At 42.1% G+C, this 13,159-nt stretch overlaps 2 protein-coding genes across 5 annotated transcripts; one reads left to right on the plus strand and one right to left on the minus strand.

The window, feature by feature from the left end:
- Window positions 1-646: 646 nt before the first annotated feature.
- On the minus strand, window positions 647-4,641 carry GEMIN6 (gem nuclear organelle associated protein 6). Its single transcript, XM_033145029.1, has 3 exons — window positions 4,459-4,641; window positions 3,678-3,823; window positions 647-1,194 (listed from the first exon to the last, which is right to left on the minus strand). The coding sequence occupies exons 1-3, from the start codon at window positions 4,513-4,515 to the stop codon at window positions 819-821; spliced, it is 579 nt and encodes a 192-aa protein (XP_033000920.1). The 5' UTR covers window positions 4,516-4,641; the 3' UTR covers window positions 647-818.
- Window positions 4,642-6,583: 1,942 nt separating this feature from the next.
- Window positions 6,584-11,559, plus strand: SRSF7 (serine and arginine rich splicing factor 7). Of its 4 annotated transcripts, XM_033145030.1 has the most exons (9): window positions 6,584-6,705; window positions 7,766-7,946; window positions 8,039-8,215; window positions 9,073-9,147; window positions 9,226-9,327; window positions 9,655-9,708; window positions 10,211-10,246; window positions 10,913-10,954; window positions 11,251-11,559. In XM_033145030.1, exons 1-9 carry the CDS (start codon window positions 6,633-6,635, stop codon window positions 11,303-11,305), a joined length of 795 nt encoding a protein of 264 aa, XP_033000921.1. In that variant the 5' UTR covers window positions 6,584-6,632; the 3' UTR covers window positions 11,306-11,559. The 4 variants fall into 4 exon arrangements, with proteins under 4 accessions (XP_033000921.1, XP_033000923.1, XP_033000922.1 ...); XM_033145032.1 differs by lacking the exon at window positions 10,913-10,954; XM_033145031.1 differs by lacking the exon at window positions 10,211-10,246.
- Window positions 11,560-13,159: the final 1,600 nt, after the last annotated feature.

Below are 13,159 nucleotides of genomic sequence, written 5' to 3' on the forward strand. Positions count from 1 at the left end.
CATCTGTGTAACACGATCAATTGAATTGCCCCATGAGTGTCTTATCAGGAGGAAATTCTGCTATAGAGGTTTGTGTAGTAGATCTTCCCTGACACCCTGTAACAGAAGCAATAGCCGTCTGTTCAGAAGATTACTTGCTGGTTCACTGGCTTCATATACTGCAGAGACCTGTCACCAAATCACTTCTAATAAAGACTTAAAACACATCACTTTCCAGTGAATACAAAGACTTTCAGATAAGGACAAAGATGAAAGTAGCAGTTTTAGGGATTCTGAATTGGTCAAAGTACAAGCTACATATGATGCGTTTCCTCAGCTATTGTAATTATTCTTGTATATTATGAACTGTAGTTTATAGAGGTATTCATAATTTAATATCAGTACTGAATGGTAAGAATGTGATGCTTTCATATATGGCTCTTCATGACTAATGGTAATTGAATATAAAGGAGCATTCACAGGATCCCAAAAGGAAGAGAGAAAAACTAACATCAATGCTTATTTTCATATAATATATATATATATATATATAGTACAGATTTGTTACATTTGCCATTTCTTCACAAAACAAATCCAGAAAAACTATTCTATTTTGACTGTGACTTTTTGATAGCACTTAGAAACACAAAATGGGGAATTCAACAGGTATTGTATAGATCAGCCTCACGATATAACTAGAAGCCCTCTTAAGTATTTGGACTACAACTCACATAAATCCCCAGCCAATGTGAGTTCTGTAGTCCATGTAGAAGGCATCAGATTGGGGAAGGTTAGCATAGGTTTTGCAAGTAGGTAACTTCATCCCAATTCTTCAACTGTCATTGCTGAAGGCCAAGATAACTTTGCATCAACCCTTGAACTCGAGACAAAATTATTTCATTGGAACTATTGCAATCCTCTGGTCCATACGGTGGGTCAATAGTCAACACCCCTGCAACACAGAGTGTTGTTTGTGACTCTCCTTGCTCCCTTACAGGAATATGGTTTTTCTCCAACCAGTTCTTCAAGCTGTTTTTCTTGTCCTCCAGCTCCTCTTGACTGTAGGTTTGGCTTTCTCCAGGCATGAATAGGTGAGCAAGTTTCTCTTTCATAGCATCAGACGCTTCGGACAATATCTTCACCTCTTGCACTGCGTGCCCCAAGATGCCTGAAATAGACACTTTCCCATTCTCAAGTGGATTTGCCAGGAGAATGCTGTCAAGAAAAGGAGTTCACATAAAGTTTTGCAGCTTAGTGGAAAGACCTACAGAACTCTCACATGCTAAACACTATCAAGTTTATACTCAGCTTTATCTTGTCAAAACACACAAGTCCCAACATCTCAGTCCCACAAGCACCTGCACCATGAAGCATTCAGTTCAGGATGCAGCAGCTGCCCGCCCCCACAGTGAAAAATTACAAATGTGTGGAATTGCAATAGCATCCCAGGCTGATCCCATCACATCACACCAACAAAAACTAGAGTGCAAGTTGTTGTGCCAACATTAGCTATTGTTACCAGCAGTCTTATTGTCTGAAAATGTTGTTACTAGGGTCAGTTCACCTACATACATAATCCTTAAAAATATTTCAGCCACTATGTAGCTAGCCAGTGCCCACTGTACAATAAGCAATGCATGCCAAGTGTCATTGTTCATAGGACTTTTCCCCACTGTTGCATATTTTTCAAGCACTAAAATACAAATCAATACAAAGAAATGTGTTCCCTCAAAGTAGCACCCTCCCAAACCAGTGGCATTTAGTTCAATAGCACCCATGTATTCAGCCACTGAAAGTCGAAAGGTACAACTCAGCCTTTCTAATAAGTGTGGGATGCAGAAATACTAAAATCGTTTCTTTTTTGGAAGAACAGAGATTTCAGTTGGTGCATCAGTAATTCCTAGCTGCTAAACCTTTAACCCCTCTGGAATATACAAAACCTCAAGCTAGTGAAGAATCTCATGAAACTGAAGTGGCAAGTACTGTAAATAAAACCAATCTATTGCAGGTGCATTTGGTCTTACAAACTAACCCCAAATCTTTTAACCTTGCCCATCCCTCATATTTATTTAGGCCATGCTCCATTTTAAAATGCCTAATATTAACTAGAACTATATTTTAAAAATTGTCCAGTAGCACCTTAGAGACCAACTAAGTTTGTTCTTAGTACAGTGGTGCCCCGCTAGACGAATGCGTTAGACGAAAGGCATTCGCTAGCGGAAGGCTGCCCCGCAAGACGAAAAAATATATTTTTTCGTGAAAACCGCTATTCTGCCTTTGTGCTTCACAAGACGAAAAATTTGCTATACGAAGACCAGGCCCGTCTTAGAGGGATCAGCCGCCCTGGCGCAGCGATCCCTCGGCGCCCCCAGCCTGCCGCCTCTCCGCCCGCCTCCCTCCCGCGCTGGCCGCCCCTCGGGAGGGGGGAGGGGGCGAGCGGGGGATGAGGGGCGTGGCGTTGGAGCAGGCGCTCACGCGCCGGCGGGCGGAGGATAAGGGGCGGGCGGACGGGCGCTCGCGCACCGGCGGGCGGGCTGCAAGCCGGCCGCCCTCGCCTCCCAGAGCCCCAGCTGGAGTGCTAGAAGGTCGCGCAAAGCCCCGTGCCGCTCCAGCTGGGGCTCCGGGAGGCGAGGGCGGGCGGCTTACAGCCCGCCCGCCTGCGCGCGAGTGCCCGCCTGCCCGTGGGGGCGGGGGCGGGTTGGGGAGGGGGAGCCCGGTATGCTCGCGGGGGCGCCCCTGGGGCGCCCAGCGCCCTGGCGCGCTGCGCCACCGGCCTCTATGGTTGAGACGGCTCTGACGAAGACACTTGCAGAACGAATTATTTTCATCTTGCGAGGCACCACTGTATAAGTTTTTGTGTGCATGCACACTTCTTCAGATACACACGAAAGCTTATACCAAGAACAAACTTAGTTGGTCTCTAAGGTGCTACTGGACATTTTTTTCATATATTTCGACTGCGTAAGACCAACTACCTACCTGAATCATTGACTAGAACTATTACGGAAGAAAAATGTTTAAAGGCATATAGAGTGAGTTGCTTCCCACATCTTTTAAAAAAAATTAATGATTTGTTAACAAACATACAAAAAAGTGCTAACTTAAGAACGAAAACAAAAATCAAAGATGCCACATTCTTAGGCAACTGTGGAATACCACTGCTAAACCTTAACACTGATCAAAACAAAATAAAAAATTCCTTCCAGTAGCACCTTAGAGACCAACTAAGTTTGTTCTTGGTATGAGCTTTCGTGTGCATGCACAAACTTAGTTGGTCTCTAAGGTGCTACTGGAAGGAATTCATCCTGCCTCAATTTTACCAGTGCAGAAAACTTATCTGATGCTACCTCAAACATTTTCCACTTTTTCCCTTCTACTTGTTCAACTGTCCTATTTATGAGAATATCAATGAAACGAATTAATTGCTGGGCAAAGTTTCTAGTTGTTGGTGTGAATAGAAATTCTGAAGTGTGAAGCCAGACAACATCAGGCGGCAGCAGCAACAACAGGCTAACCACATGCTGAGTAGAAAGTAAATTTTATAGATAATTTAAAGATTTTGTTTCTGCTAATGGTTGTGCTTCCCCCTTCCCCTCCCAATTCTTGTTCTGATTCATGGTTTTGAAAATAAAATAAATTTTGATACATCTCTCTCTCTCTGGGATTCACACTTCCCTGCATACCAAACTCCTGCTTACTTGGCAGACACTGGATCGACTGTTAAAACCCATCCTTTATACTTCTGTTTCTCAGCAGCCAGAACTTCAATTTCTTTATTCACATAAGTCAACCATTCCAAAGGTGTCTTCCTCTGCCACTCAGTCATATTTCCTATTTGCTGAACCTAATGAGAAAACAAAAAACATATTGATCAGCAAAAGTTGATAAAGCTGTCTGTTAAAACAATGTCTAGATATGCCACTCGTATCTAGAAGTTAGGAACAGCAGCACAATCCTAGATATGTTTGTTTTATTTATTTTTCATTTATTAATTTTGTATACTGCTCTTCCTCCAAAGATCATAAGGCTGTTAACAACATAAAAAATGAGAACACAAAATACATATTAACTGAAAACCAGTAAACTGCTTCCAACAAAATTTTTTATAAGGCCATAGAATGTTAAACAGCCAAAAGTAAGAAGCAGATTTTTAAAAATAAGATTTACAATCTAACGCAATTAAGCTTCATATTGACGTTAGATACTCAAGAAATGCAATAAGGGCACTTAAGTATCACAGCTAAACATATCTTCCGCCCACTCTTTCTATACTCGAGATCAGGGCATGTTTCTCCAAAGAATAATCTTACTGTGAATGAAGCGAGGGCATGTTTTAGAAAGGTTTGCACTCGCAGCGCAGAAGTTTCTTTGGAATCTGGAGCGCCCGCGTTCATCCACACAGTTCTTGCTTCTTCTCTACCTTTATGCCCATAAAAAAGGCACGGAGCCGGATCAACAGCATTTTTACATCGCACTCACCGCTAAAGATGAAATGCGGGTTTCCTTGTAATCCAGCCGGTAAAGAAGGAGAGGCATTCAGGTGAAACGCATGCAAGGTTTCGCTCCCGTCGTCATTGCTTGGGCCCAGAATGCATCGGGTTGTAGTTTCAAGTTCCTCCTCTGCAAAAAAGCAATATCCGGAAACAGCTGCTTATGGGCAACCCCTTCATTCATGGCATATTCACTCCCGTCTCACAAGCAAGCAGCTCCGCAGAATGAGCTGGCAGAGCTCCGAAATTTAAGCAGTCCGGCAGCAAATGATATTTGCCCTGTTTAGCTTAGCTCTCCGCCTCTCTTTGCCTAAGGTTAAAAAGAAAATTAAAAGCCGATTCAGAGGGCAAATCCTAATAGATGTCTAATCAGACGCAACTCTTGTTAAAGATTAAGTGTTAAGATTAGTTTTCCGGAGTGCGAATGCAAAATACAGTAAATTTGTTCGGATTAACTCGCCCTGAATCCAGCAAGTATGCCTAAAATTGCAGCTTCAAGGGACATTTTTTAAAGGCACGTTTTTAAAAAAAGCTTCTGTAATAGTCCCAGAGGTCAAAATATTTTAAAGCAAGGAGGGTGTTTGTTTCTTTATGTTACTGTAGAATAGTAGAGTTTTCCTAGCGTGCGTTGTGCTTTCCGTTCCAAAGATATTGCAGTATATTTATTACATTTGTTAGTCACTTCATATTACCCAAGGCAACTCAGAGCGACTTACAACCAATCTAGCCAGTTTGCATTGCATGAAGTAGCCCAAAACAGTGGGTCAGGCTTCCTATGCAGTATAGACTTAACTTAGTCAGGGTTTCCCAAACTCTGCTCTCTAGCTTTTTTTTTTTTAACTACAACTCCCATCATCGCTAGCTAGCAGGACCAGTGGTCAGGGGTGATGGGAACTGTAGTCCAAAAATAGCTGAAGCCCTTGGTTCAATTGAATAGAAATAGAGTATTACACTGACTCTCGAGTCAGCTCTATTGAACGTCGTGTCGCGAGACTGACACCTGATAAAACCGACGTCGGAGTGCACCATTAATGTTCTGCCTTTTGCATACTAGTTGTTACGAGGAATCTCTTTCCTCCTCAGAGAATGAAGTTCAGTTTAGAGGAAGCTGAGGAATTGCCCTCAAGCCCCACGAATGCACGCTCGCACTTAAATAACACTAAACGAATACCATTATTTTCCGACAGGCTCTTTAATCTGGTATGATGCCTGGAGTGAAGAAAACTGACAGATGTTCTGTCATTGTTCATTTTATGCAGAAGGCTCTCACGTTCTTATTCGCGGAGTGTAAAAAATAAACCACCTTAAAAAAAGTTAACAGCCATCGATTTCCCAATGGACAACAAAGAAATATTGATTTACCAGGAGCTGGTAGCAGAATATAGGGGGCGCCACTGAGATGGACTCAAGACATGTGGATTTGAGGAAACAAGTGATCCCGTTCATTCGTTGCAAGGAGCTTCTCAGCGACCATTGCCTTTTCTTACTGTCAGCCAAATTCCCAAATATTTAACATTTTGCCTATTTTTAAACCAGACATCCTTTCTTTAAAAAAAAATAATCAACTGCTCATCCATGTTTTGGACCAACATTTTGGTTTTATCTGAGTTTATTTTGAAAGCCATCACTTCTCCGACCCTTTTAATTTCTTCTAATGCTTTGGGAACAGTCTCCTTTCCTAAACCCTTCACGCTTCCTTGAGCAACCCCTAAAAAAAATCAGTGCGGACCAAACTTCCCGAACGCGCAGATATATCCGCTTCCACCCCGGGAAGCCACCGTAGGAAATGTGAGTGAAATGTTGCTGAGCGGCCTACGGTGGGGCGCTCGAAACCCAGCCAGATGGGCGGGGTATAAATAATAATAATTATTAAATATTATTTATTAAATAAATAATAATATTTATTAGATAAATATATAATTAAATAATAATAATTATTAATCCAAAGTTTTCAAACGGGCAAATTACACGCGCGAGCAATAACCGCGTTCCCAAAATGGAGGCTGCCTCAGCCTCCGCTCCCTCCCTCCTTCCTTCCAGCCTGGCGTTGCTACGGAAACCAAAAGCTGACTCTCTTCCCGCCTCGCCGGCCCGCGGCGGCTTGGGGATTGTTACGCGCATGCGCGTCAACGGCACGTCCTATATAAGGCCCCGCGAGCCCGCATGCGCGTGGAGACGGTTGGGCTTTCCCCCCCTACTCGGGCGAAGATGTCGCGGTATGGCCGTTACGGTGGAGGTGAGTGGCGCGAGCTGGGAGAAGCGGGTGGAGAAGAGACCGCAGCGACGCCTCTCTTTGCCTCTTTTCGAGGCCCCGTTTAGCTAAATCCGCGGCGCCTAGGCCGTATTCCGTGTCGGCAGCGAAGAAGCCCGTTAAGCGGCAAAGTGCCGCCGACGCCGCCATTTTGCACAGGCATGGTCGCCGGCTGCGCTGAGGAGAAAGCGACCCCCGGGTTCGGCGCTGTGGCGTTTCGGACGTTGGAACTGCGTCGCTGGCTGGTGTGAGGAGGGGACTCCCCTCGGGGTAACGGCGGACGGGGCTTGTGGCCGGACCTGGCGGGGTTTGTTTTCCCTCCCTTCGGCGATACTGACGCTGCGCGGGCAAAATGGAGGCGGCGCCAAAGATGGCGGCGCCCAGGGCTGCTCCACTCGCCTTCGGCAGCGAGGAGATGGGCGGGCTGGCCGAGGGAAGAAGCGGCACCGCGGCGGTGCGTTTGGCGGAGCCATCGGCGGAGGGAGGGCGGCGCGAGGGCGGAGAAGCGGCGCCGAAGGGCGCGAAGGGCAGTTGCCGCTGCTTGCTCTTTCTCTGCCGGCTGCCTGCTCGTTAGCGCGCTTTCCAGGAGCCTCTGATAATGGGAGCGGCGGCCTTCCCCTTTCTCCTTCTACACGCGCCTGCTTAAACTTTTGTGCCCCGAAGTATGTGAAGTGCGCTTCCTATGCGGGTTTTTTTATTAATTGCTTTGAGTATCTCGACTATAACATCCAGTTAGATGGACAGAAAAACTAGGCGAAATCTTGTGCGTTTGATACAGGGTGTCGGTATAATAGTATTATTTTCCTCCTTGCTGTCGCTTTGACGTGGGCCCTTCCCTGCCCCCTCCATAAGCTGCCAGCATGGATGCCGGAAACTTGAGTTTATGATTGTTGCAGCCCTCCTTTTGCGGTTCAGTGGGAGTGCAGTTTGGCAAGTGAAGTGAACATGAATACTTAGATAGCCTGAAATTGGCTTAAGACTATTAGGGACGTGTATTTTCTTGGAACTTTCTAAAAAAAAATTCTTTTTTCTTTTGTATGTGTAGAAACCAAAGTATATGTTGGTAATCTAGGAACTGGTGCTGGTAAAGGTGAACTTGAGAGAGCTTTCAGCTACTACGGACCATTACGCACAGTATGGATTGCGCGAAATCCTCCAGGATTTGCGTTTGTTGAGTTTGAAGACCCAAGAGATGCTGAAGATGCAGTTCGTGGGCTAGATGGAAAGTACGTGCAAGTGCTAACTGGTTATCTGCATGGGAATTAAAACTGAATTCTGAGTCCATAGTTGGATTATTAAATATGTGTTTCTGTTGCAGAGTGATCTGTGGCTCTAGGGTTAGAGTGGAGTTATCAACCGGTATGCCACGCCGGTCTCGCTATGATAGACCCCCGGCACGCCGGCCATTTGATCCCAATGATAGATGTTATGAGTGTGGCGAGAAAGGTCATTATGCTTATGACTGTCATCGCTACAGTCGTCGGAGAAGAAGCAGGTATGTGTAGATATAAGCAGATTCGTTTTCAGCAGTTAATCATAGTTTTTATTAGCAAAGAAGGTAATGATACACCATTTTAAAAGTAAATGTTATAATTATGTGGGTATATTACAGTTGTTTATATTTTGTGTTAATATGTTAATATGTTAATAATCAACCTGGTCAAAACCTTTCAGGTTTCTTCGTTTGAGTCAGTCGCCTTGATTCAGAATGTCACGAGCCTTAAGATTTCATGCTGAGGCGCCTTGCAAATCCGACAATTAAGATCCTCCTAGACCTTGAGGTGATCAGCATAAGAGGCCAGATCCCCTCGAGCCATCTACACCTAGCTTCACCTTATTCTTTAAAGGGCAGAAAAATTGAGACGGTGATCGCCGTAACAGTAAATTTGGCTTTCAATTGGGGCCCCCTCCGGTTTAAAAAGAGGAACACCAGATTGACCACATTCCCACCTAGAAAAATCTTCTTGCGTCAATCAAGCCTCACCTGGCTCATTTGGCTGTCAGTTTGATCGTCGTTAGATTGAAGAGAACACCTAGATGCAGCGACCGGCTATAGATACTTCTAGATCGTCTAGATCTGCTAGACCTTGGGCCAAAGAGGGTCGACCTGCAAACTTGCAAGGTTTATTTTAAATACACATTACAGTGTTTTATATTATGATTGTAATTCTAAAATGTTATTCAGTTTAACATCTTTTTTAGGTAGTAAAAATACTCAAGACATAGGCCCTGATTTTTTTCAACATACAAGACACTAATTTTTAATTATCTGATATTTTGGCTTTGGCAAAGGCTCACATGTTAACTGTTGAACTTGTGGTCTAATACTTCTTTTATCTAACCTAAAACTAGGTCACGGTCTCGATCTCATTCAAGGTCCAGAGGAAGGAGATATTCTCGCTCACGTAGCCGAAGTCGTGGCCGGAGGTGAGCATCAAAATTGTAACTATTGTGCTTTAGTTTAAGAATCAGAATGGCATATTTGTAACAACCACCTCTCTTTAGATCCAGGTCTGTCTCTGCTCGGAGATCCAGATCACTCTCCCCTCGGAGATCCAGATCTGTCTCGCCACGCAGATCCCGTTCAGGTTCTCTAAAGAGATCAAGGTAATTTTGCTAATAAGCTTAATGTTCATTGAGTCAATTTAATTATCATTAGTATCTTAATACTTTTACCCCATATTCAAAGCAGCTTACAAAAGAAAAAGGAATTGTAGGATTTTTAAAAAAAAATAAAACCCATAAATAAATGCAACAATAATAAAATATTTCATAGAATCATACATATATCTCTGGAGAAAAGCACATCTGTGCATCATAAGTTCCAAATTCCCTCCAGAATGAATAGAATGAACCTTGCTTCATGACAGCTTTCATTCACCTGCATAGATGTATTAAGAGCTTGGAATTGAGTACCTTCTCTTTAAAACCTAGGTCTCGGTCAAGGTCAAGATCCAGGTCCAGGTCCGTTTCAAGACCCAGAAGCAGGTAAATTTCGATGCTTTGTAAAATAGTAACTAGTAATTAGCTGAATTATGTGAAATGGGCATTATTCTAAATGGTAATCACTTCCAAATGCCACTTGCAATGCTTTAATCGAAAGCATCAAATGTCTACTATACACACAGGCTTATACTGTGAATGCGGGTTCATTTAGCCTACTCTACATTTAAGTAGTTTAGAAGCAATCTTTGTGGCTCTCAAGTATTCAGCATCAAAATAACCAATTGCAAGATGCTACAAGCTGCTTTCATGCTTTTATTTTAAAACAGATAAATCATGGCTATAGATCAGGGATAGTTAACCTGTGGCCCTGCAGCTATTGTTGGACTCCAACTCCCATCAGTATCAGTCAGCATAGGTAGTGGTCAGGGATGATGGGAGTTGTATTCCAGTAACATCTGTAGGTCTACTGGTTTCCCTCCCTGGCTGTAGATACTGGATCAGTCTAGTGTTTGCTAATGTAATGTAATTGATGCTGTTTTAACAGCCGTTCCAAATCAAGATCACCATCTTTAAAGAGAAGGTAAGCTGAGCCTCTGAAGGAGACATATATTGCATTTTACGCAGATAACAATCGAAATAAAGTTTATAACAGTGTTGTATAACCTGGATCCACAGTTCTACATTTAAAACATTAAAATAATGTTACTAAATGTTAAAATTCCTACAATGTTTGAAATGTAGAGTGTTATTTGTTTATAGCTCTTAATAATAGTTTTTAGGGTATTTTTTAAAGTGAAATAATGGGGGATCGTCCATAAAATAGGGTAAAAGCACAAAAACTGGCATCTTCTGGGAAAGGGAGTGATTACTATTCACTCAGGGTCTGAGGAACTGTGGCAGGCCACTTAAGTGTAATAAAAATTTGCTCTTAAGCAAATTTAAGATTTAACCAAAGTCCAGAACCATTCTCAAAAGGGTGTTTAATAATAATGGAGCATATTAATAATAATGGAGCATATTACCTGGCTATGTTAATGGACAATAAATGTAAATGGCTCAAAGGTTAAACCGAGAAGGTTTATAGTTGTGACTGAAACCTTCAGGAAATTGGCAGGACAATCTCTCTAGACATTGAACAGCAGCTAGCTGTTACTTAATAGTAGACTGTGTCAGAATTTTTAGTTCCTCATGAGTATGTGTTTAAAAGCATTTTTACTTGATTTAATATTCAGTCTTGCTTTTTCAGTTTTGATATGAGCCATTTATATCCATTCTCCATTAACTCGGGGTAAGTATGCTTCTTGAACACTGCAAGAGAGCTTGGTAATACTTCCTGTGGGAATGGGGGTGCATGCAAACTTTTAAGTTTGCTTCAATATTTAACATTAAGAGCTTGTAGTCTTCAGTTCCAACTAACATCCTCTTCTAAAGCAGCATCCAAATAGGTGCTAGGGTTAAAATTACTAATGTGCAGGTAGCATGGATCCCCCTTTAAGAACACTAATCTATTAATTTCCATTTTTTACTAATTTTAACATTGAGTAACCTAGTGACTTCGTTTCCCCCCCCCCTTTTTATTTTTAGTCGTTCGCCATCAGGAAGCCCTCGAAGGAGTGTGAGTCCTGAAAGACTGGATTAGAATTGCAAAGAACATGATAGGAAGAATTTTGTTTACGTTATTTTAAGGGATTTCTTTGGTGTTATTGACAAATGTAAGGATTTAGTTGATTGAAAACCTTTTCTAGGGCTAACGCAGCAAGGATCTTGATCTTCTAGTAAAATCTGTAAAAGCTGCTACATTAGACTAGTGCACAATTTCTGTATGTAATAACATCCTGTGATCTGAAAAGTGGGTCTTTTTATGGGCACATGAAATAAAATGTGTATTTCTAACTTTGCTGTAATGCTATTTGCTTCTGTTGATATTTCAAGTGCATGTTAAAAACAGATTACAGATACCTTAGTGTTGTACACAAATACTGTGCAAGGGTATTGGCTAATAATACTTGTGGCTACCACTAGCCTGCAGGCATCAAGCTTAAGTGTGACATTTAATTTGGTGCTTCAGGCTTTCTGGGGTGTTATGACTTGCAAAGGTATTTTTAAGGAAGCTGCTTGTCCATCTGATTCTGTAATGGTATTTACACAACTGTTGGAGTTTGATCTGTTAACTTGTAAAATCAAGTTGGCTTGCTTAGCAGAATACTCTTATGACATATCACCGCAGGCACAATTATCTTAAATGAGGCACCCATATTCAAATTGCCATTTTGTTTGAGTTCTATCTGGGATACCAAGAAAATAGTGTAAGCAATGGGCTTTTCCCAAGGTATTTTGGATAGAAGGTAACCGTGAATTAGGCAGATCCTAACCTGATCCAAAGCAGCATCTGATCTTGTGAAAGTAGTTTCTATCTTATTGTGCTAGGCTCCCTGCTTCACTTATTCAGTTCACTCATTCTTCCCTTAATGAAAACAGGATGCTAGCTTGAAAACTGTTTATATGACAGCTTAAATTGCATATTAGCAGGGCAAAATTTAGCTATGATTGAGCAGAATCAAAATGGCAAATGAAGATGCTGGAAACAAACTTCAAGGATACACCTTTATCAAACATACATGTCTCATCTGGAAATGCCTGCTGCTTAACTGCAATTCCAGTATTGTATAAGTTAGCTTCTAAATATAACATACTAAACCTAAGGTTGAACAGAGAGTAACAGCTGCTTAACTTCTATGACAGAACATAGATGGGACTTGAGTGACAAAGGGCTGAAACACAATACTCATTAGTTAGATGAAAGTAACTTCAGTTTTTGTTTTAAACTGTATTGACATGGCTATATTTATGATACTAAATGAATATGCTGTTTCTGATAAATAAAAATGCTTAACATTTTCTAATCAAGGAAGTTGCATGCTCACTTTCACAATTGGCAATCACACAGGGAGCAGCAGGAAGATGGTTCTACCTGGCAAGCCAAAATGCTTGTGTGTTTATTTTCAGCCAAAAGGCAAGCAGCAGTTGACAGACAAATCTGTATTCTCAGTGCCACAACAAAATACTTTCTCACAGTTTGGACGGGGGCACAGATGTTTTTACTTTTGTAGTGGAGGGAGACATACAATAGAAAAGACCACTTTCTATCTAACTCTTCCTGTTTAGTGTTTTTATCTTTAAAAAACCACCTTTGTCCCTGTATGAGTCTAGAAAGGGCTGTGGCTTATGACAGGCTATGATTTATCACAAGCCTACCAGTGATGTTCATTAGGGTTTGGGCCAAAGGTGAGATAGCTGGCTGTTCCCACATTAAGTTGTGCTGAGAACTAGATGGTAATGCTGGGAATAGCATACAACCTTCATTCAATGTCATCTATTAGTACTGCAGGTCATAAATGAGCCTTAGGTCTGGATTCCTGTTCAAAAATCCCCCATACCTCTTAAGTTGCAGCAAAGCCCAATCTACTGAAGTTGCCTCTTCTCATGCCAAATC

Source organism: Lacerta agilis, chromosome 3 (assembly GCF_009819535.1).
Source record: "Lacerta agilis isolate rLacAgi1 chromosome 3, rLacAgi1.pri, whole genome shotgun sequence".
Taxonomy (NCBI): domain Eukaryota; kingdom Metazoa; phylum Chordata; class Lepidosauria; order Squamata; family Lacertidae; genus Lacerta; species Lacerta agilis.

Coding starts and splice junctions, on each gene's coding strand:
- GEMIN6 (XM_033145029.1), bottom strand. CDS start 4,515: ATGCCTCTCCTTCTTTACCGGCTGGATTACAAGGAAACCCGCATTTCA. Junction 3,824..4,458: donor CCCGCATTTCATCTTTAGCG/GTGAGTGCGATG, acceptor TTTTCTCATTAG/GTTCAGCAAATAGGAAATAT. Junction 1,195..3,677: donor GTCGATCCAGTGTCTGCCAA/GTAAGCAGGAGT, acceptor TTTTCTTGACAG/CATTCTCCTGGCAAATCCAC.
- SRSF7 (XM_033145030.1), top strand. CDS start 6,633: ATGCGCGTGGAGACGGTTGGGCTTTCCCCCCCTACTCGGGCGAAGATG. Junction 6,706..7,765: donor GTATGGCCGTTACGGTGGAG/GTGAGTGGCGCG, acceptor TTGTATGTGTAG/AAACCAAAGTATATGTTGGT. Junction 10,247..10,912: donor TCACCATCTTTAAAGAGAAG/GTAAGCTGAGCC, acceptor TTGCTTTTTCAG/TTTTGATATGAGCCATTTAT.